Genomic DNA, 24,785 nt, shown 5'->3' with positions numbered 1-24,785 from the left:
ATGCTAAGGGAATCCTAACAAGTGCCAGGTGAAGGAGAAACCTCCACTCAGGGTAAAAGAATTTTCTCAGCTAACAAGAGAAATGTATAGATTTTATTCCATTCGGCTTCTAGGAGCTAGATTAAGTTGTTTTCAGTTTCTACACTACTGATATTTTAAACCAGAAAATCTTCTGTTGTGGAGGCTTTCATGTGTGTTGTAGGTGTTTAGCACTGTTGCTGCTTGTATACCTAAATGCCAGTCGTGTCTTAGTTGTAATAAAGATGGTCTGTAAACATTCCCAGATGTTCCCCAGGGACAAAGAACGCAGAATCACCCCAGCTGATGACACTGATGTCCAGAGAAAGGCCGCAGCAGCTCTTCAGCTGTTGGTTGCCTGCTTTTCCTGGGGTGGGGGAGAGAACAGGAGGAATGGAAAGAGAGGGGGGAGGAGGAACTGCTGTTAGGATGTAAAATAAATGAATAAATTTAATTAATAATAAAAAATGCTAGGGCTAGAGGCTGGAAAAAGAAAAGTGACCGACCATTCCTCACAGAACAGTTGTCTTAATTACTCAAGCACACATGTCCAGATGCGAGGATAAAAGTTAATGCAAGATATGAACCAAATGTGTTTTGTCAGAGTTAGTGCATTGTTTGTTTCTGCATATAAATTCAGTTTTTCTTAAAGGAAAACTTAAGAATAAATAAAATTATTGTCTTTTATGTTTGCTTTCTCATTTGAGGAAATTTTAAATATGTAAGAACAGAGATTTAAAAAGCTACGTAAAACAACCCTATAAAATTGATACTATGTTCCTATATTAATATTTTGTTATATTTGTATTTTTTTCGTAATTTCTTTGTTGTTGTTGTTTTGTTCAGGGTTTCATTCTATAGTTCATACTAGCCTTGAACTTGGATCAGTTCTCCTATATCAACTTCAGGGAGCTGGGATTCTAGGCATGCGCCACATGCCCATATTGTGTTTTCCAATTGATAGTTATTAATGTTTATGAATTTTAATGGGTGTGGGCATTAGTAACATTTCTGCCTATTGTGCTGAACAATCCCCATTTTGTAATCGTTTATTTGTAAATTACCTTTATGTATGTGTGTCTGTACATGATAACATACCAAATTTTTTATTTATTCTTTTTCTCCTCTTTAAATATTTTGAGATAATTATCTTGATGTTTGCTTGAAAGATATTTGAAAGCACTTACTCCTTCAGGTTTATATGTATGGGCTTCAGTTTTAATAAAGCATTATCTTTGATATGGAAAATCAGAAATTTATTAGTTTGAAATTGCTTATGTATTAATGCCACCTTGCAATGCTTCCTTTGGTCTTATTATTATATGCTGTCTTCCCAAACAGACTGTGAGCTCATTAATCATAAAGAGCATCTGTTAGGCCTCACATGGTATTTCCAGCCATGCAGTCGAGCCACACATGACTATCTAAAGAGCCCTAGACAGAGCGACTTCTCTGTTACAGGTTCCCGTGCTCAGGTAGCTTGTATCTCTCCAACCCCTCATTTGTTCTAAGAAAATGAAAATAAAAATGCTGGTTTTAAATGGTGGCTATCTTTCCTTAGCATTTCCAGCTTAACTCAACAAGTGTGTATTAAATGCTAACTATTTAGCAAGCGCCATCTGTGCTGTGGTAAGGATATAAATGAAGTGAGAGATAGGTCTTCTATCTTCAAGGAACTTGCAGATCTGACCATGCCACTAATTCTTCTTAAATCCTTTTGGGTTTCCTATTTTCTAAAAAAATAAATCATTCTAATTAAAGTCATTCTAGATGGCATTTATTGAGCTAATAGTACATGCCAAGAACTTAGCAATTCATTTTCATGCCTTATGTTTTTAATCCTCACAAACCCTAGGAGGTCATTTATGTCATTATCCAAGTGGTCAGACAAGGAGATTGAAGCAGAAAGGTTAAATTGCTGTCCCTTGTCTGAGGTTGGATAGCTAGTCAGTGACCAGACAGGTGACATTGCTGATCTGGCCTACACTTCCTCCTATCCATATACCTCTGTGGTTTGGCCATACTCTTCTATTGTGTATAGGTTTTGAATTTCATATTTCCACTCTCCTTTATACAGTTGATAAAGCCAAGTTAGCTTTCTAGAAAATAAGATCTCCCTACCTCTAACTTGTGCTGTTATTTCTCTGGGTGAAATACCATTTCTGTGTATTTCTATAGTTTTGTGGTTTTGTCACCAAGTATAACAAAGGCCTGTTTCCTTTTTACTTCCTTTCAAGTGGGAGCTATATATAATTTACTCCAGGATGCTTTGGAATATCACATAATTATCTGTCATATGATAAATTTAGGAATGTTTATTGAGTTTGCTAGTACATTAACTAAGGAAAGATACAGCAGTCAGTCCTTCCATATCCATAGTATCAAAAGTATTCTGGAAAAAAATGACACCTGAACCAAACATGTGTTGATGTTTTTGCATGGTGTTATTGCCGAAATATAGGATGACAACTAATTATGCAGCATTTGTATTGCATTAGGTATTGTAAATAATACAGAGATGATTTTAAGCATGACGAAAAATTTCCATAGGGTATGCAACTTATATGCCATTTTATAAAGGGTTTGCAAGTGCCCAGATTCTGTATCCACAGGGATCTTGAAACTGGCACCATATAAGATTGTGAGGCCAACTGTAATCATGAAAATTTAGCTCAGGATAGCATCAACTAGTGTGTCTGCCACGTGCAAGGTAATAAAGGGATTTAGCAAAGTAGTAAGGAAAGCCTTTTTCCTTTAAGATAGAGTTTCTGTGTCCTCTGTTCCTTCAGTTTTGACTCTGAGCATGTCTGTTGTCTTTTTTTTTCTATGTAGTTACTGACTGCTTAATTTAAAGGTGATTTTTATTTCCCTGCTCTGAAATTTGTCATTTTATTGACATCTGCTATTCCTCAATATATATGTGTGTGTGTGTGTGTGTGTGTGTGTGTGTGTGTGTGTGTGTGTGTGTGTATATAGCTTCTTATTCCATCTTTCTATATTGGGACACTTTTCTTTTACTATGTAATGGCTTCAGGCATTTCAGTATTACTCAAACCTTAATGACAAAAACATGTTTGGTGACTGACCATGGAAGTACATACCTATAATCCCAGCAACCTCAAGGTAGATGGAGGTTGAAGTTCAAGAATAGCCTGGACTGTATAGTAAGACTTTGTCTCAAAACAAACCAACAAATGAAAAGTATCAGGAGAGAGGGGGTTTCACCGACTTTGTCTCAAAACAAACCAACAAATGAAAAGTATCAGGAGAGAGGGGGTTTCACCAAGTAAATCTAAATTGCTCGCTCCCTATTGAAATTTAAACCTGTTAAGTTTAAACAGTTCCTGCTCAATACTGAATCTACTAAATGTGTCTGTTATCTGTGAGGTTCCCTAAGGTAAAATCACATGTCCTCAAATACTATCGTGTTACAGATAAATCCTTGTGAATATGAAAATATGTTCCTCATTTTATTCGTGCTTTGCTTCAGTGCCTCAGAGTGAAGTTTGCCGAGATGCCTTGCTGTGTTCTGTTTAAGTTATTAAGATAGATTTTTTTACTAAGAAAAATGGAAGTAATTCCTCAGTAATGAAAGATTTAACAGATAAAGACAGAATGTATGTTTGCTAGAGTTTTACATTTAATAATGTTTGGGGATATGTACCATTTGTAGTACTTTATTTTATAGCAAATGTAGTAAGTTAGCTGACTGTGTTCTTCTAGTGCACTGTGTTGAATAAGTGCTTTTCTTTTTAAAATCTTCCCAATCCTTAAGAAAAGTAAAGGGTATTTAGCTGTTGTTTATTGTAAGGTTTTTAGCAACTGACTTCTCTCACTTCTCACCTCTTTTTTCCTAGCACTTTTATGTGCAGCCAAATGATTTTAACTGCTGTTTATAAAACAAAGCTTGTCATGAATACGCTTTCCTCTTTTATTTGGAAAATGGAAAGTTTTAGAGTAATATTTTACCATCTTTGAATGTATTGCAGAAAGCAAATTTCTGCTGTCTTAGCGAAATAAATTGGGGTAAAGAATGAAAAGAAAAATGGACAGTAATTCTTCCATATATTCAGCAGACTGTTTAAAGTGCTGTCTGTCTGACATTACCCTCTGTTCTTTCTGTTTGCTTTAAGGTGGTGATGTCTGGTTTTGTTCAGAGCTGACAAGAACTATGTGTAGCTTTTGTTTTCTGTTATATATAAAAGAAGCTATACACCATTGTTCTCTAGTATTTACTTTTTAGATTGTACTTTGGATCAGTTCTTTTTTCATAAAGAGCAACTAATGTTCCTATTGAGAGTAAGAATGAAGACCTTATCAGGTTCCTCATTACAATTCATTCATCTGAATAACTTGAAAATTCACATTCTATTTCAAACATACAGTGGCCATAAGCATAAGGAGTAGACTTGCTGTCTGTCTGGTTCCTTTAATATCTGGTAGCCATTTGTTATTTGAAAGGTTTATACATCACTGACAACCTATCTGTTATAAATCATTCTCTTTATTATATTTTAGCCAGAGTTATTTTGTATATTTGAGTATTTTGCAGTGTCTGAGTTTTAGATGTGATTTTAATTTGATTTTTAAATCTGGTTTTATATTTTAAGTAAAAACAAGATTTCCTTCAAATGTGTGAACATTAATATCTTTGGTCAGAGAAGGAAATAACATGTTATCAATGCGTGCTAACCAGATTGTTTTTTTGTGTGTGCAACAGTACTGAGAAGAGGCGCAGGGAGCAAGAAAATAAGTATTTAGAAGAACTAGCTGAATTACTGTCTGCCAACATCAGTGACATTGACAGCTTGAGTGTAAAACCAGATAAATGCAAGATTTTGAAGAAAACAGTAGATCAGATACAGCTAATGAAGAGAATGGAGCAAGGTAAAAATAAAAGGCCGTGTTCTTAGTTGTTATGGTATTGTGACGTATCATCCGACCCTTCCGTTATTAAGAGCCCTCATTGCTTCATAATTTTATTAGAGAAATGTTTTTGTTTAGATAATTTTTATTTTATTGAGCCAAACAGCCTTTCTTGGTATTATAAAATGGCTCGCTAAATTAACTTGAGTACTAGTGAAGTAATTAGCCCGGAAGGTTTTGGAGTCCAGTATTATAGGGCATTGAAGCTGGAGACACAAGTTATGGGGTGGGACCTGAGGCCCTGGCGTAGAGCTAATGTACAGTAATTCCTTGATGAAAATCACTCTGACTTGTCTAAGGAAGCTTGCCTCTCTGCCTGAGCTTGCAGTGGGAGAAATAGTCCTCTGAGGTGGAAAAGCCCATTATATTTTTTGAGGTTCATATTTATAGCACCCTTACTTACTGGGAACCCTACACCACTAATCCCCTGGGTTGCCTACCAGAAACAAAGGTGAAGCCCTTTGGGAGAATTCTTCTACTCAAGGAGTGCTCTAGACTCTCAGTGAGTGCGCTGAGGAAATCATCTGTGCTGAGTAGGGGCACAGACCCAAGCCTTCACATTAGCAGCAGTGTGAGGAGTCTGCAGACACCAGCCCTCTCTTACATCTGAGACCAGAGACGATGGGATTCTCTGAGGAAACTGATGCAGTCCCAGGGAAGAGATATTCAAGAGTGACCCATGTGAAAACTCAGGTCCTCGCTATTTCCAGTTCCTCATGGATGTCACAGGCATCTTAGAATAGCCAGCGGTTACAAAAGAAAAGCAGAAAGAAAGGAAACACTGGGGAAGCAGAGATGTGAGGGGGCAGAAACAAAACTAAGATGCCAGTCACTTGGGCAGAGGAGACATTGCACCGTTGAACAGCAGGAACTTTTGGAAGTTAAAACCAGATGCTCAGAAAAATCTTCAGCACATTACTGTGTTTCTCTCCTTTGCCACTGCAGGCAGCACCCATCAGGTGCCAGGCTCACTCCTCCTTCCCTAGACACCCCTCCCATGGCTTTTCTCAAATACCTTCTCATTGACAGTGTTCCCAACAGCTTTATATAAAAAATTTAAGTACACCTTTCTTAGTTTCTTTTTACCACAATACGTTTACATATGCCATATAAGTTAATTTTAAGTAATCCCTTAGAAAATAAAATAGACAAGTAAAGCAAAATAAGAGGAAAAGACAAAAAAAAGCTAGGGTTAGTTTAAGACTAGATAGAAGACGTTAAATGCCAAGAGGGATAAAATATTAAAAATAACAAATTAAAAACCCTTTCTTGAAAATAGAAGGATTTGGCTTGGGATGGAAAACACTCCTGTAGCTGGACATGGTGGATGGAGCACAGCTGTAACCCTAGCACTTGGGATGTTGAGGCAGGAGGAGAACCCCAAGTCTAAGTCGGCCTGTGCTGTATAGGAGGACCCTGTCTCAACAAGAGAGGTGGGGGAGCTAGGGGAAGAAGAATGGAGGTTGGGGCGGGACACACACACTCATACAGGCCCAGCACAGTTAGTACGGAGTGCTCACACCTGTGCACAATTAGGTGACATGTTAAAACACCAAGGAGAAAAACCAGAGAGAGGTCTCAAGTACAATGGATTGCTTTCAGAATGAGTTCCGAGTAACATTGAAAACAAGACTTCTAGACCTGTAACTCTGTGTTCATGACAGAATTATAAATGGAAAACAGGGATCTTCTGTTATCCCTTTTTCAGACACTGCCATCAGAGCCTCAGTAGTAATCTAAGAAACAGAGATGTAGGCTCTTAACCCAGGGAAAATGGAATCTGAACACAGAAGGACAGGGAAAGGAGACACAGACAATACTGTTGTGTAGACACCTAGCAAAATGTGAGAAACAGTTGCAATTGGAGCACGTGGAGAGGGTTCTAGAAGAAATGCTGCTGGGGTCTGATATCTGGCCAAGTAGAGAAGGATTTTCATGTTTGGGTTTGGGTTTGGTTGTGTGGCTATTGTTAGATTGAGGGGGGGGGTGTTTTGTTCTGTTTTGGGACAGGGTCTCACTGTGTAGCTCTGCCTGACCTGGAACTCTATTAAGAACAAGCTGACTTCAAACTCACAGAGATCTATCTACCTGCCACTCTCTCCCCAGTGCTAGGACCAAAAGTGTGTGCCATCATACCTGACCAGAGAAATTTTTAAGCTCAGGAGGAGTGTTTAGGAATGACTTAAATGGTATAAAAATTTGAAAACTTTAAACTATACACAAAATATAATATATAAAATATACAATAAATAGATAATATGCAAAATATAAAATACACCTGGATTTACCAATAAAATATATTTATAACCATCATTATGTAGATATTAGATGTTGATTAATATAAAAATGTAAAGACGTATTTATTCTGAGAGGATTGTAGGAGGCATAAATGTAATGACTTGAACAAATTGCAGTGTCTTGAACAGAATAATACAGGTAGGTGTCAAGGATTGAGACTCCCCCTGTGGATTTTGCTGCCATTCCTAGGCTATTTCTATCACATGCAATAAATATGGCCAACTTGTCTGCATCCCGCTGACCAGATTAGGGTAGAGGAAGACAGACAGGAATGCCTCTTTCCTCTACAGACAGGACCCAGAACTGCCTGTCACTTGTGTTCCCATTCCTTAGGCCATTACCTGACACATAATTATTCCCATCTTCAGTTTTCCCTAAAATTTTAAATGCTTTTCTTTCACATATAGTAATATACATGAACTTAATGAGTCTTTAAATTATTATAATTTGCTTAAAAATAAAAAATCTTCCTTATACCAATGGTATAAATCCGTCTTCTTAACTGCTCTGATTATAATGAGCTCTCTTTGGATGTATAGTTTTTAAAGTTTTATTGTTGCAGAGAAATCAACAACTGACGATGATGTGCAGAAGTCCGACATCTCATCCAGCAGTCAAGGGGTGATAGAAAAGGAGTCACTAGGCCCTCTTCTTTTGGAGGTAAGTGTCCTCCCTGACCCCCTAACGCAAATCTCTGTCCTTACCAATTTAAGTCTTCTTTATCTTCATTTCATGTCATATATCCAATTAATAAAATATGAAACAAAGTTTTTCTTTAAACTTTTAAAATGGGATTTTATTATAAAGACTGCTTCATGTTTTTTTTTTCCAAAACAAAAGTGAGTAACGGACATAAAAAATTTTCATATAGGCATTCCAAGGAATCTGATGTCAAACCAAAGCCTACACGACGGCTTTGCCTTCTGTTTCTGGAGTGATTAGAATTATCTGGAAAAAGAAAACTGAATTATTAAGCTAGCAAGTACAATGTATGTATATTGTAGAATTCCACCTTTATGTGAAAAACAACCCTATTCATTGGATTAGATACTGTCCAAAATATTTTCTGAATAAAAAAGTTTAAATTGATTTTATACACACACTGTAAATGAGAATTAAATCACTCAAACTTTATAAAGTGAAGAACTTGAATTACTGTGCAAGTGAAATACTGTAGTATTTCACCTCTGTCAGTTCTCTCTAGCTTCTGCTGCTGGATGTTGAATATAGACGCTTTGTTTCCAAGCTCATCACCTTAAATAAACATTTTCCCTCATATGTGAATGTTTAAAAGCTTTCTCTCTTGAAAACAAATTGTCTATGTATTTATCAAAATATATGCAAACTAAATGTTTTTCTTGTCCTTTCTCAAACCCTTCTTTCTGGAGGCGGCGGGTCTCCCTAACAGACTTTACACATTTGTACTCATGGCTTAATTACCATAGAGTGCACGTTTTTATATGAAACATATAGTGTTGCCATCTTAAAGACTTTACTCAAGGAATCTTTACACCCACTGCAGGATTCTTACTTTGTCTTTAACCTTTGTAAATTCTTCCATTGTTTTTCCTGTGTGGGTACTGTAAAAATATTGGGAATTATGTATTTTATTCTGAAACCCTTGTCAAGTGACCTTAAGTGGCTATCTCATTTAAAGCCAGGGGTCTGCAAGAAGTCTTGCCCAATATGGGTCCTGCTGAGACCAAAGTAGCTGTCCTTAGAAAGTAGCATCCTGGGCAGATGGGAAGGCTCTCAGGTTGATGGTGGTGAACTCTTTTTTAAAATATTTATTTATTTATTATGTATACAATATTCTGTCTGTGTGTATGCCTGCTGGCCAGAAAAGGGCACCAGACCCCATTACAGATGGTTGTGAGCCACCATGTGGTTGCTGGGAATTGAACTCAGGACCTTTGGTAGAACCTCTGAGCCATCTCTCCAGATGGTGGTGAACTAAATGGACAAGTGTCTGTTTGTTATCAGCCCTGTATAACGCCATAAGGTCAGCTGTCAGGAGACTCCTCCCCAGGAACACATGTGAGGGAAACTTGTAGAAGAGTAATGATAGCAAATTGTCTTCATCGGGCACAGTTTAGAAAATACGGATGTTTGTATATTCATATTCATAACGCCAGTTCCAAAAGCATTCCCTGAATTACTATCATTTTTTAAGGTTGGGATTGTGGCACATCTTCATCAGCTGAAGGATGTTTAGGCCGTTTCCATTTCTTTTTAACTATTGTGACTACAGCAGCAATGAGCAGGCTGAGCAAATATCTGTAGAATAAGATGTTGAGTCCTTTGGGCACATGCCAAGGGTTGGTGTAGCTGGGTCATATGGTAGATCTATTTTTAGTTTTTTGAGAATTTTCCACACTGATTTCCATAGTGGCTACCCCACTTTGCTTCCCTTCCCCCACCAGCATTTGTTGACCATTGTTTTTTTACTCTTAGTCATTCTGATTGGGGTAAGGTGAAACCTCATAGTTGTTTCATTTGCATTTCCCTCATTTTATTTCTTCTTTTGAGAACTCATTTGAATTTATAGCCCATTTTTTAATTGGGTTGTTTGGTTTGTATATTCTGTAACAAATTAATTGCATCGTTTTCAAATAGCTAAGAAGATTCCAAATAAACAAGATGAAACTGTCAACTTCTGTAATCTAGATCTTCCCTAGAAATTTGGAACTGTCTGGACTTCGTGAAGGACCATCATCTTATATGTTTATTAGAGTTTATTTCTTCCATATGTTTTCAATTGCAATCTAAAGGTTCTAACAATTTCTCTGCCTCTAGAAATATTCTGTGTCCCTTGGGGTACATATATCCCCTCTTGGAGCAGCTCTCTATACATAGGAGGCCCTGGGAACCTGGCTCCTGTCCATTCCACTAACTTCTTTGCCACCCGTAGGCCTTGCTGTACTTCTTACTCCTCTGCTCCACACGACTTTTGCCTTGCCGTGTGCCATGTGCTCCTCTCTTCCTCCACTGACTTCCCCTGAGCGCTCTTCCCCTCCTTTGCTATGCTAGCTCTCCCAGAGTTGGGGAGGCTTTGAAAGGTGCTTCTCGTCACCCCCACCACTCCCCAATGAGGCATCCTGTGTGTGCTCAGTGTTTCGTGTATATGTGACACCACATCGATCTCTAGTACTTTATTATGTGTGTCCTCTCATTCTTCCACAGGTTCCTCACAGGCAAAGGCCCAGTATTCATCAACATAGTGCAGAGATTTACTTCACATTTGCTACTATAAAAAATAATTTCTAGAACTGTAGGGACTGTTTAGTAGTAAAGAGCATATAACTGCTTTTGCGAGAGACCCAGGTTTGATTCCTAGCACCCATGTCAGGCAGGTAGCTCACAACAACCCATAACTTCAGCTATCCAGGGTATCTGACATCTCTGGCCTCCAATGGTATCTGCACTCATGTGCACAAACCCATACATACACACACATATACATTATTAAAAATAATAAAAATAAATATTTAGATGAAATTGTTTCTGAAAAAGAAGGTTGATATTTTCCATTCATACCTGCTGGAATCTTTAGTATAAAGCCCATTTGAAAAATCATGACCTCCCTCCACAAAGAAGCAGTCTCCTTTTTTAACGTGATATATATTTATTTCTAATATCTTTTGTGAGGGGGGGTTCAAGACAGGGTTTCTCTGTAGCTTTGGAGCCTATCCTGGAACTAGCTCTTGTAGACCCAGCTGGCCTCGAACTCACAGAGATCCACCTGTCTCTGCCTCCCGAGTGCTGGGATTGAAGGTGTGCACCACCACTTTCCAGCTCTAATATCTTTTTAATAGAAAAATGTGTTTTCCTTTTATCTTTTAACCTCCCAATGTTTTTAATCGGTGTCTTCATGTCTTAATCCTTTTCTTTTTCTTCCTTACCCCCCCTCCTGGCTTTGCAGGCTTTAGATGGATTTTTCTTTGTTGTGAACTGTGAAGGAAGAATTGTATTTGTGTCAGAAAATGTGACCAGCTACTTGGGATACAATCAGGAGGAATTAATGAATACCAGCGTCTACAGCATACTGCACGTGGGAGATCATGCAGAATTTGTCAAGAATCTGCTACCAAAATCACTAGGTAGAAAGAAAGTAACTTTTTATTTCTAATACTTAGTATTATAACATATACAATTTAATAGTGTAAAATAATATACTTAAAGTATTTCTAATGTGGCTACAGCTTCAGGTATATCAATAGCTGATATACCTGAAAAGAATCCGTATCATCAGTGTGCTGCCATGTGATGTGACAGTATGGAAGCCAGCATGGTTAAGTTACCTTACTGCAAGAAGATTCTACTTAAAGTCCATTTTGTTTTCAGTTTTGATTATATGCAGGAAAGGAGAGCCCTTCTCACTGCCCTGCTCTCAATAAAGGACAGGAGGAAGAGAAGGGTCAGGAGGGGTATGCTGCTGTATACTTCCAAAATGTAAGCATTTGGAATGTAAGTTTTTCTCAACTCCTTAGTCCATCTATGACTGGATGGCTTGCCCACTGGGGAGAAGCCCAGCTGAGAGGATGAATGGCCTTATCTCCAGCTGCTGTTTCACCCACTAAACTGCTGATCCTCAAGGGACGTGAATGGACTTGCGGCTGCCCTTTGTTTGCTCCTTGAATTTTGAGACTCCTGCTAGAAAGATTTTCAGGACTCAAGTTCCAATTACTCCTATCGATTGAACTCCTGGTCTCTAAAGTAGATATGTTTCAGCGTACATTTATTTAGTAGAAAATGGAAAGCTTTACATATTTAATTTCTGATTCAATTTACTTGAGATTTTTTGTTCCTGTTTCTCCTACTATTTCTTTATTCAACTACCTCTGAAATAAGACTAACATCACACAGATAAATTGATCAAACATGAGTTTTTCTTAGAGACACAGTGTGATAGCAGTTAGGAGGGTGCTCACTACCACTTAGCACCATTTACTGAGGCAGGAGTTCAGGGAAGAGAGACTAAGACCCTTAGTGTCACGGTCGGTGTCATCTGAGTTCCTTCCTCTGGTTCTGCCCTATAGTTTCTTTTGTTCAGTCATTCTGCAGATCTTGGATGCAGATTTAATTGAGCTAATTCATTTTATTGTTGCCTTAAAAAAAATTCATATTCCCACCAGGTAGTAGTGGCACATGCTTTTAATCCCAGGAGAGGCAGAGGCAGGCGGAGTTCTAGGAAGGCTCCAAAGCTACAGAGAAACCCTGTCTCAGAAAGAAAAGAAAAGAAAAGAAAGAGAAAATTCATATTCCCATCTGTATTAACAAAATATTTGTTGAGTTTAGCAGATTGCCTGGTTGGGAAGAGAGCTGAGGTCATAGAAAACACTGAGCTTTCTTCTGCCCCCTGAAGAAGGGGCTCATTGTTCAAAAGCCACGTTACTCATCCCAATGTGGTTACTGTAGATATGTTACTATTCAGTTTGCCCCCATCACTGCCAGGAGGTAAATAAGACTGGAGTGTCATCTAATGTCTGATTTCAGGGTGATTCTGCTCCGACCACCTGTAGGTCCTTGACTAGCCTTTTCCAACACAACCAGGAGAGATGTGGCAGCATTTCCTCACTCCCCCAAAGAAGGAAAGAACAGAAACCTAGGAATGATACAGCCTAACTGTACTGCGGTACACGAGAGTCCACCTAGGAATGATACAGCCTAACTGTACTGCCGGTACACGAGAGTCCACCTAGGAATGATACAGCCTAACTGTACTGCCGGTACACGAGAGTCCACCCACCAACAGGGCGTGCTCAGGAGTTTATCATCTAGTTCTACAGTGGCACTTGGTCACCTGTCAGACACCACTGAGAAGAATAAAGCCCAACTGTACTAACTTAGAAAAGATGCTTTTCTAAGAAGCATTGAAGAGAAAATATATTGTTATTGCATCTATACTTAAAATCTCCATTATCAAAACTATCAAATTATTAGAAAATCAGAAAGCAAAATAAGGTCAAATCATTATGTATGTATACCAACCTCCAAAAAAAATGTTTCAGACTATAAAGAAATTTGAAGAATTAAGATCATTATTTACAAATCTACATATCATATATATTTACCTTATATATGCATAGTTCACTGTTGTGGATCGAAGATTATATTTTTGTTTTCACTTACATCAAGAAATTTCAAAGGCTAGCATAAAAAGTGTTTTAAAATTGCTTTTCAGTTTATTTGTGTAGAAGACTTCGGTGTCTAAAGTCTCTACTTTCTTGCATAATACTTTACTTATAAAGGGGTAAAATTAAATTTAAACACTGAAAAGCAAATATAGTGAGAGGTTCTGTCCATGAAGATGGACAGAGCTGGAGAGCTGGCTCAATTGGTAAAGTGCTTGCCACACACGTCTGGGTTCATCCTCCAGAGCCCATGTAAAGGTATGGGCATGGTGGAGCATGTCTGTTAAACCAAGGCTAGAAAGTCAGAAAGATTCCTGGGACTTGTTGGTTAGCCAGTCTAGCCTCATGGGGAAGGTCTAGGTTTAATAAGAGACTTTGTCGAAAGAAAAAGACAAGGTAGGATATGACTGAGGAAGATACCCATTGTGAACCTCTTGTTTCCACATGCACACACATGCATATACCCACACAGACATGTGCATACACCACACACACACATACAAAAGCCTATATGGTGAAGATTTATTTGTAAAATTCTAATAATCTGTGACTCAAAGTTTTAAAAAAAAATGGAAATAAATTCTCACAGTCTGTGGCAATTATAGCTCTAGTGATACAGACACTATAGAAGATCACTGGCCAGGTGGTGGTGGCGTACGCCTTTAATTCCAGCACTCAGGAGGCAGAGACAGGTGTGTATCTCTGTGAGTTTAAGACCAGCTTGGTCTTCTAAAGTAAGTTCCAGAACAGGCTCCAAAGCTACACAGAGAAACCCTGTCTCGGAAGGGAAAAAAAATTAAGATCATTAAGATCGCTGACATTTTGGTATAAAACAGACATGGGTAATGCGTTCTTCCTCTACCACCTGCTAGCAATGTAACCTTGAAACACATTTAATTCCTCCTTAGTCCTCATCTTTCATAGGAAGTTTGGAGGGCATTCAAATGATACTTATCTCCTAGTTGAATTTCCTTTAAGTTCAGTAACTATTACTATTGTTGACTTTATCTAAATGTTTTTGGACTTTTAATTTCATGAGAGATGGATCTGTAATTTTGCATTACTCAATATTTTTTTAGGTGTCTTAGAAATTAATTCCATTGAAGAACATTCTTCTCCTTTCATAACTTGCTCCTTCATCTGCTCCCCACAAAACTGAGGCAGATGTTTTTACAGAAGTTGTCAATAAGAAAGTTCAGTTTTCCTTAGTTCCTTTTAGAATTGAGCTTTAAAAATAAAAATATTTAAAATAAAATAAAATTGAACTGATTAACTGCTTCTTTATTAAAAAGAATTCTGGGCTGAGCTCTCAATGGTAGAGCACTTGCCTCAAACACACCCGGCAAGCAGTTAGGCCCTGAGTTTAAGTCCCAATACTGAAACAAGAAAAAGCCTTTTTATTGTTTGTTTTTGCAATATCTTGATTGGATTTTTGTTACCATTTTTTTAAACACTATTAGTTGCATTTATTCTTTAGAGAGGAATTGTGGTGAGAAAAGAAAGAACAACTAGTAAAGATTAGACAGCCTCCCCCGGCACTCTCAAACAAAACCCTGGCTGTCATCAGCACTTTATATCTCTAGTCTAGATCTAGCCTTCCCATGTCCAGTGGAAAACACAGAGCCTCTGTTTGTCTTTCCATGAAATGGCAATCATTGTAAGTAAAGACTTAGCGTTTAAAAGATTTGGGTTTAAAATAAAAGCTCTCTTGTAATAATTTAGATAAGCCAAAAGAAATCTAATTAATATTACGATATATAGAGATCTAGCAGTATCTGAAATATCTACCTGTATGTATTGGAAGAGTCAGTATCTGACTATTATTTATTTATTTAAGAAGTATGCTAGTTAAAATGTAATTTATTGACAGAATTAATTTAGTGGCTATAGTTATTAGTTCTCAATATTTTTTTACTAACCAAAAAGTTTTTCTTTTTTTATTATTATTAAAAATTTTATTAAAAATTTTCACCTCCTCCCCTCCTCCCATTTCCCTCCCATTCCCCCCACCCTCTCCGCCTCCCTCTCCAGTCCAAAGAGCAGTCAGGGTTCCCTGCCCTGTGGGAAGTCCAAGGTCCTCCCCCCTCTATCCAGGTCTAGGAAGGTGAGCATCCAAACAGACTAGGCTCCCACAAAGCCAGTACATGCTGTAGGATCAAAACCCAGTGCCATTGTTCTTGGCTTCTCAATCAGCCCTCATTGACTGCCACATTCAGAGAGTCCAGTTTGATCCCATGTTTTTTCAGTCCCAGTCCAGCTGGCCTTGGTGAGCTCCCATTAGATCAGTCCCACTGTCTCAGTGGGTGGACGCACCCCTCGCGGTCCTGACATTCCCTGCTCATGTTCTCCTTCCTTCTGTCCCTCAGTTGGACCTTGGGAGCTCAGTCCAGTGCTCCAATGTGGGTCTCTGTCTCTATCTCCATCCATTGCCAGGTGAAGGTTCTATGGTGATATGTAAGATATTCATCAGTTTGGCTATAGGATAGGGCCATTTCAGGCTCCCTCTCCTCAGCTTTCCAAGGAACTTTAATAACCAGAACCTGGAAACAACCTAGATGCCCCTCAATGGAAGAATGGACAAAGAAAGTGTGGAATATATACACATTAGAGTACTACTCAGCGGTAAAAAAACAATGACATCTTGAATTTTGCATGCAAATGGATAGAAATAGAGAACACTATCCTGAGTGAGGTAACCCAGACCCAAAATGATGAATATGGTATGTACTCACTCATAACTGGATTCTAGCCATAAATAAAGGACATTGAGCCTATAATTCGTGATCCTAGAGAAGCTAAATAAGAAGGTGAACCCAAAGAAAAACATATAGTTTTCCTCCTGGATAATGGAAGTAGACATGATTTCCAGGCAAATATTGGGAGCTCGGGAGACGGGGAGAGAAAAGTGAGAAGGGGAGGATGGGGAGAGCTTAGGGGAATGGGATGGTTGGGATGGAGGAAGGGTGGATATGGGAGCAGGGAATTATATATCTTAATTAAGGGAGCCATTTTAGGGTTGGCAAGAGACTTGACTCTAGAGGGGTTCCCAAAAAGTTTTTCTTACAGTTTTTCTGCTCCCTCTTCCTCTATGATCCCTGAGTCTAAGGAGACGGGGATTTGATACAGATGCCCTATTTAGGACTGAGCACTCCACGGTCCCTTATTTTCTATACATTGACCATTTGTGGGTCTATGTGTTACTTGCTGTCTACCACAAAAAGAGTTTTCTCTGATGGGGATTGAGAGATGCACTAATCTGTGGGTGTAATAATGTCTTTAGGTGTCAACTTAATACACGTCCATGTGGCAGACTAACAATAGGTTCTCTCTAGGGCCTGTGACCTACCTACCATAGATTCTTGGCCCCATTAACAGTGCCAGGAATTAGTTCAGTCATATTGAATGGGCCTTAAATCCAGTCAGAAAGTTCATCTCATAATATTTTTGCCATTATAACACCAGGAGACATATCTTGACAGGCTGGTTGATATTGTTTCTACAGTGTTCATAGCTGAGAAAGACTGATGATTACTTTCCTTGGTAGCATGCATAGCACCATCCAGGATTATGTAAACTAGCCAGTAGTGGAGAAGCATCCAGGTTGGTCCCAACTTAGTTAAAAACCAGAGGATTACTACAACAAAACAGGGACACATAGTTGCACACATGAACTTACAATGACTGTGACTGCATATGCAAGACCTGCATAAGCCCACGCCTGATAAATTCCCAGTCTAGAGAGAGGAGGTAGTCAAGTCTCATGGCTAAGGAGCTGTTGGAAATTGGTTGTTACTGGGGAAAAGAGTCAGATTTCTTCAGACATGTGGTCCCTGAGACGTGCTGAAGATAGTTATATGGCCATGCACATACTGGCAACACTAAGTGGACTTAGTGAAGTTTTAGAAAACAAACAAAGAAAGGGGGCTGGAGAGATGGTTCAGTTGTTAAAAGCACCGTTTGCTCCTCTGGAGAACCTGAGTTGAATTCCCAGCACCCACACAGCAGCTGGCAACTGTCTGTAACTCCAGTTCTAGTGATCTGTCACCCTCTGCAGACTTCTGTGTGCACTGCACGCAGGTGGTGCACAGGCATACATATAAGCAAAACACCCATATACATAAAATAATAAAACTATAAACATATATGTAAAATGTTTATTTATGTTTATATATAAACAAAAGCATGAAATTGCAAGGGAACAGTAGTGAGTAATAGAGGGAATGGGGTGGGCTTAATCGGAACACATTAAATGCATGGATGAAATTCTCAAACAATAAAAAAGTTTTTTCTTATACTTTAGGCTAACAGGTTATGAAATTAAACTTTAAGGAAGTCCCTTCGTCCCACTGCTACCTGTTCTCCTTTTGGCTTTTTATGCCATCTTGATTGTAGCCCCTTCTCTGCCTATTTTTCTTTTTTCTCTCCTGTTTCTCATTATCTGAACTGAATTAAATATTTATTTAGCTGAATTTCTTCTGCAACATTTAGCAAGTAGATTTTCTTTTCAAGTACATTCAACAAGCTGAGATCATTCCAGGCAGTGACTGGATAATACCATGCAAAACAAGTAGCAAACAAATTCTTAAAGAAAAATCATTTTTTAATCATAGGGTCTTACTGACTTTAGTTGGAGAAGAAATCTCTAAAAATGAATAAGTAGGTTAATTTTTACATTAATTTTACTCTGTCTAATTTAGCCTATATGTGTTTCAAAAGTAAGAAAAAGGCCCTCACTATAAATCCACAAATTAGACATATGTATGAACTGCCATCTTTATCTTATTATTTCCTTCATTGTTCCCTCAGTGTTAATAGAAACCTTATTTCTTCTTTGAAAAGAATGGTAACTGGGGCCTGAAATAATGGTCTGTAAAATCTCTAGTTTGATAATGGAATTATAGTCTCTAGGGATTTGGGGTGATTTACTGTAGACTGTATAGTACAATTGTCTTTAGAGATTATACAGTGGATCCTTAATTTTAAAGATGAAGCACTGGAAATCAAATATTAAATGACCCAAACCTAACGACTTGTGAAAATCAGAACTTAGTGCAAGAGAGTAAGTTTCCATACTTTCTCTTGTCCTTGCAGAGTGAAGGGATGGGTAAAATGAAAGTGGGTCAACAGTGGGAGGGTATATTTAAAACTCCTCTGGCCACCTGGGAACTCATAAGCTGAATAGGACATTGTGGGTAGGAAACTGTGACTCATACGATAGTGATTTGTACTTGAAATATACGGGCATCTTTCCTAAAACTAATTTTATTTTCTTATACTAAAGGAGATAATGTTTGTTAGCAATCTTTTGGTACTGCTGATTATCTACCATATTCAAAGTATTATAACATATAAACTATGCTAGTTAAATTAACCAAGTACAGGAAAATGACTGTCAGAAACCAATATGGCTCTTGTCTAAGTCACAGAGTCCTTGGACAAACTTTTAGTCTTCTGCCCCGTGCACAAAGAGCCTACCATTAGGATTGGCCTTTGATGAGTCCTGCTTAACACTGTATCTGTGGCCTTAAATTTTCTCACTTGAAATGCATAGCAAATAAAAAGAGCTAACTGCCACACTAGTAATTTTTAATTTTGTCTTTGCTTCTAAATACTGTTAGTGAAGTGGTGTATCTGCTGTGTGAGCTCTTATATATTTTATAACTGGTAGATGTGCCTTATTGACTCAGTATATTAGATCTGAGGATGTATGTCAGTCTTTTAATATGAATATCTAATTAGCCAAATGCTTTGAAGTATGTTTTTTTTGTATCTTCAGAATTTATGCTGTTCTCACTTTATCCACAAACATATAATCAATTTTGCCTCCCTAGTAAATGGAGTTCCTTGGCCTCAAGAGGCAACACGCCGAAATAGCCATACATTTAACTGCAGGATGCTAATTCACCCTCCAGATGAGCCAGGTACTGAGAACCAAGAAGTTTGCCAGCGCTATGAAGTAATGCAATGTTTCACAGTGTCACAGCCAAAATCAATCCAAGAAGATGGCGAAGGTAAAGCGTCATTTTAAATTGATTGTTTTATCTTTGGCTTGAAGGAACGGGGAAAATTGATTGCACACTACCTTCCTAAGATAATGTTTCTGCTTACTCTATTATATGTCATAACCACAGTCCAATTTTCTACATTTTTTTTTTGAGACAGGGTCTCACTTTGTAGCTCTGGCTGACCTGGAACTTGCTGTATAGACAGGGTAACCTCAAACTCACACAGAGATCCATTTACTTCTTCCTCCCAAGTATTGTTATAAAGGTATGTGCCACCAGGCCCAGCCCATTTGGCTTTTTTCACTGTTTGCCCTCATGGCCTTCATCTCCTTATGTAGCCTAGGCTAGACTCAAACTTAGCAGTCTCCTGCCTCAACTTTATGAGTGCCAGAATTGCAGGAGCATAATTCCATGCCAGAATTTTTTCCCTAATACTATAAACTACGCTACAAATATGTCAAATTGGTCCCTTAATAATACCCCTAAAGTTTCAGCTTTATGCCCGCATTCTCACTTAGATGTCAAATAATTCAAACCAATTTGCTGCCTTGAAATAAAATAGGTAACTCCCTGCCCACAGTTGGAAATGTACCAGATACAGCAGGCTGTTAAATAACCCTGGTGTTTATAAAGTTTCACCTTTAGAATGTAGGAGACATTGGAGGATGGCACTGCAATTTTCAGACTATGCAAAAATCTTATAGAAAGTTTATGAAAAAAATGGAAGTTTTGGTTGAGTTGAGGCTCTAATATGAACATGATGTTAGCATGGATTTCAGTATGTAATGGTGGATGGGTGTGTCATCCATGTAAACAAAGACTCAGATAAGTTTAGGAACACCACAGATGGGGACCTGGAGTAAGGACCAGGGAAGAGAGGAGATAAATCTGTGAGAGGCAGTTCAGCAAATCTGAGCATGGGGCGGAGGTGATGACCAGCAGGAACTTTGCACAAATTGCCATTTTATATCATTAGTGTGCAGTAGTATATGTAGCACCTTTAAAAAAATGTGGAATGGGACTCAAAAAAATGTATATCCTAAAAATATAAAGTTCTCTGTTGCCAATCATGATGACATAAACCTGTAATTACTACAGGGAATGTAGAGGCAGGAGGATTGCAAGTTTGGGGGCCTACCTGGTTTACATAGTAATTTCATGGCCAGCCTGAGCTACATAGTAAGACACTTTATGGAGAGTAGAGATGTTTGTTTGTTTGTTTGTTTGTTTGTTTGAGAGTCCCGCCAAGTGAATTCAGATTACTTATGTTGAAATGTAGACCCATACATAGGTTTAAATAGATCACACTCTTTACTGATTCTACTAAATAAATCTTGCATTACTTAATGTCTCTAAAGTTAAATCACATGTCCACCCCAGACTGGGATACATAGTCCCTGACCCTTCTCCCCCTCCAAGAAAATTCTTTGTCAAGAGAAAGGTACTACCACTTCAGATATAAGTCTTAGTTTTGTTATATGATCATTATCTTTATAGTGGTTATGAGAATAATCTGCAGCATGGAATACTGATGCATGTAAGATATTGAAAATAAAACTGTAGTTTTTAAAAACATTGTTTAGGGGCTGGAGAGATGTCTCAGGGGTTAAGAGCACTGGCTGTTCTTTCAGAGGACCCCGGGTTCAATTCCCAGCACCCACATGGCGGCTTACAACTGTCTGTAACTCCAGTTCTAGGAGATCTGACATCCTCACACAGACATACACACAGATAAAACACCAATGCACATAAAAAAAATAAAAATTAAATAAAAAACATTGTTAAAGGTGTCTTAGGGTTTCTATTGTGATGAAACACCATGACCAAAATAACTTGGGGAGAAAAGGACTTATTTGGCTTACATTTCCTCATGACTACGGTCCATCATTTAAGGAAGTCAGGACAGAAACTCAATCAGGGCAGAAACCTGGAAGAAAGAGCTGAATCTGAAGGCATGGAGGAGTGCTGCTTTAATTTCTTACCCAGTGTGACCTGCCCAGGGTGATCCCACCCACAATGGCTGAACCCTCCCACAGCGTCACTAATTAAGAAAATACCCTGCAGACTTGCCTGTATGAGGCATTTTCTTTTCTTTTCTTTTTTTTTTTTAATATTACAAGAATGTTTACTTCACTTTTATTTATGGTAGGAAAAAAATAGAAATCAAAAGAATAAATGGAGAGAGGAGGAGGAGATTCAAATATCCTACAAAGAAATGGCTAAATGAATTATAGCCATACATCCAAGCTACTAGAAGACAACCATTAAAAACCATACCTTCAAAGGAAATTTATTTTTTTTTGACGTTTTATTTTATTTTTTTTTATCACTTTTTTTTATTTATTTATTAAAGATTTCTGATGAGGCATTTTCTTAATTGAGGTTCCCTCCTCTCCAGCGACCCTAGCTTGTGTCAAGCTGACACAGAGCTTGCCAACACAGTGGGGCTAAAGAGATCACTGCAAAGTTAAGGGCACTGTTTACTCTTCTAGAGGATCCAGGTTTGATTCCCAGCACCCATATGGCTACTCACAGCTGTTAGTAATTCCAGTTCCAGTGGGTCTGGTGCTTTCTGGCCTCTGTAGGCACTGCATGGCCATGACACACAAATATACATGCAGGTAAAGCACTCATTCACATTTTTTAATTAAAAAAAATGATATTGAGGGCTAGTGGCAGAGCCTGTACTTGGCAAATCTAAGTCCCTTGAGCTTAGTTCATAGCAGTGAAAGCAACAAAAATAAAATTAACAATCGGTGCGGCTCAAGTCCAACCAGACTATTTCCCTGGCTGTTAGCATCTGTCTCTACAGTTTATGTGCAAGTGTTCAGTGGCGGGAGCTTTCCCCTGACACGCTTTCTGCTTAGAGCTACCAGTTTTGTGTTGCCAGGAATTTTGTTTCTCCTATGTTAAGATGTTAGTAGTGGTTCTCAACCTGGGAGTCTCAACCCCTTAGGCAAACCTCAGTCTCCAAAAATATTCACATCATGATTCATAACAGTATAAAATTGCAGTTATGAAGTAGTGGTGGAATAATTTTGTGGTTGGGGTCACCACAGCATGAGGAACTGTACTAAAGGGTCCCAGCATTAAGAAGGGTGAGAATCACTATGTTAGTGATTCTAATATTATAGTAAATCCTGAGACATGCAATTTTAAAATCAAAGCTATTAAGTAATTATCTCTATACTTTATTCTTCAATTTTCTCATCTTGTTTTGGGCAGATTTCCAGTCATGTTTGATTTGTATTGCTCGGCGATTACCTCGGCCTCCAGCTATTACAGGCGTAGAGTCCTTTATGACCAAGCAAGATACTACAGGTATTCAAAAAATTAAAAATTCTCCATAGATATTAATAACGTAAACTTAGCAATGATGATATCCAAATGTAATATTCATCCTCTGCTTTCCATTCTTATATAGAAAGCATTTTAAATAGTCATCCTGATGTTGATATTTAGATGCTATAATTGTTGTCATGGGCATCATACCGTAGAGACCATTCATATATCTGGACCATCTTTATAATCAAGGAAGAAATTTGAATGTGTAAATATATGTATCTATACATTTTCAAATGGATATAAATATGGTGAGTTTGATATTCTGTTTAAAAGTATTTGGTGGGGCCATCCAGAAGGTTCAGTGGGTAAAGGCATTTGCTGCAAGTCTAATGACCTGAATTTGATACCTGAACTCACATGTAAAAAAGGGAAAAACAGCTCCTATCACAGACAAAGCATACACACACACACACACACACACTGTCACCCAAATAAATACGAGTAAAATATGTAATGTATTTGACAAGTAAAAATCAATGATAAGAGGTAACCATACCAGTAGGTGCATTCCTATGCTCCAGCTCCTAGATGGGCTGAAGCAATTGCATCACTTGGACTCATACTTTAGGACAAGACTAAACAGCATAGCAAGACCTTCTTTCAAACAAGCACAAAGTGAGTGCTATAGTTCCATATTGTGGTGTATTTTTGAGGATCGTTTTTGAAATTATTGTGGTAATTCCAAAAGGTCTTACTTGAGGGTTGAGCTAATATTGAGCCCATATACCATCAAGTATGAAAAGTGCCACGTGTCCTAAGTGTTTGCACTGGAAGTGGTCAGTGTGGCGGGGTCTTCTTTACAATGAGCACTCCTGACTCTAGAAACAGATGGACCAGGTCTAACCTTAGTAGGACCCAGAGGTAGGCAGTAGGGCTACATTGTGTCACAAGGGGGTGCCTGAAAACAATGCTTTCTTCTTAAGAGCTCCTTAAGATTTGATTCTTATCTTGGACAAATTGCAACTGTTGTTTGAAATTCCTCAAGGCTTTTTACTAGCTAATTCGCCTTCACAGTGAAATTCAGGTTTTCATGTCCCTGCATACTCAAAGGCGCATCTCCCAGTCACCACCCTAATTGTAAAACAGAGGTATAGATGGTAGAGATATATTTTTGAGAAGAAATTTTTAAAAATGACTTCAACTGACTTTATTCTTTCCTTGTCCATTTTAATGTACATGGCTTTTTTTCCCATTCTGTTTTGGTTTTTTTGTTTTCAAGACAGAATTTCTCTGTGTAGCGCTGGCTGTCCTGGAACTCACGCTCTTGAGATCCACTTGTGCCTCTGCCTCCAAGTGCTGGGATTAAGGCAGTGCACCACTGAGCCTATCTTCATTCTTTAAAGATTCTTTTATTTTTAACAACTTTTAGCTCTTAAAAATATGGTATTCTTGTGTTATGTGTTGTATTCTTTATTTTTAAACAAAAAGTTACAAATGCTTTTTCTAAAAAGAAAGTGAGAAGTAAATTAGCACAGATATGAAAAAACACTAAGGAGAGGCTTGGGAGTGTGGAGAGACTGCACCCCTGTCCATCCCTTTCCCAGTCTGCCACGGATCATGCTCACGTGAAGGGACTGCACCCCTGTCCATCCCTTTCCCAGTCTGCCACGGATCATGTTCACGTGAAGGGACTGCACCCCTGTCCATCCCTTTCCCAGTCTGCCACGGATCATGTTCACGTGAAGGGACTGCACCCCTGTCCATCCCTTTCCCAGTCTGCCACAGATCATGCTCATGTGAAGGGACTGCACCCCTGTCCATCCCTTTCCCAGTCTACCACAGATCATGCTCACGTGAAGGGACTGCACCCCTCTGTAACTTTTTTCCAGTCTAGCATGGACCATGTTCACTTCCATTTTCTTTCATGAGCCACACTGGAAAAATTCAATGAGCCCTTATTGAAAGCCAGAAATATTTTATATGGAAGAAAAGATGTTTCATTGACAATGAAAACTGGTCTTTTGTCAGTAACTGATTAATATAAAAAGAAGGCAAATAAAGGCTTTATGAGACATAGAATGAAAACCTGTTGAGAAGGATGTTTGTCAGACTGTATAGT

The 24,785-nt window shown here is 38.4% G+C and overlaps 1 protein-coding gene across 7 annotated transcripts in view; it reads left to right on the top strand.

Moving 5' to 3' along the window:
- The window catches only part of Ncoa1 (nuclear receptor coactivator 1), a 219,073-nt gene that overhangs the window by 126,127 nt on the left and 68,161 nt on the right, over positions 1 to 24,785 (top strand). For all 7 annotated transcript variants that reach the window (XM_057758898.1, XM_057758975.1, XM_057758721.1 and 4 more), the window contains 5 exons: positions 4,739 to 4,905; positions 7,805 to 7,902; positions 11,165 to 11,342; positions 19,208 to 19,387; positions 22,607 to 22,702. In XM_057758898.1, coding sequence (XP_057614881.1) covers positions 4,739 to 4,905; positions 7,805 to 7,902; positions 11,165 to 11,342; positions 19,208 to 19,387; positions 22,607 to 22,702 — 719 coding nt within the window. The remainder of the gene's footprint in view (positions 1 to 4,738; positions 4,906 to 7,804; positions 7,903 to 11,164; positions 11,343 to 19,207; positions 19,388 to 22,606; positions 22,703 to 24,785) is intronic.

The sequence above is a fragment of the Chionomys nivalis genome, chromosome 1, assembly GCF_950005125.1.
Source record: "Chionomys nivalis chromosome 1, mChiNiv1.1, whole genome shotgun sequence".
In the NCBI taxonomy this organism is placed as follows: Eukaryota; Metazoa; Chordata; class Mammalia; order Rodentia; family Cricetidae; genus Chionomys; species Chionomys nivalis.
This window is presented reverse-complemented; position numbering and strand designations above follow the sequence as displayed.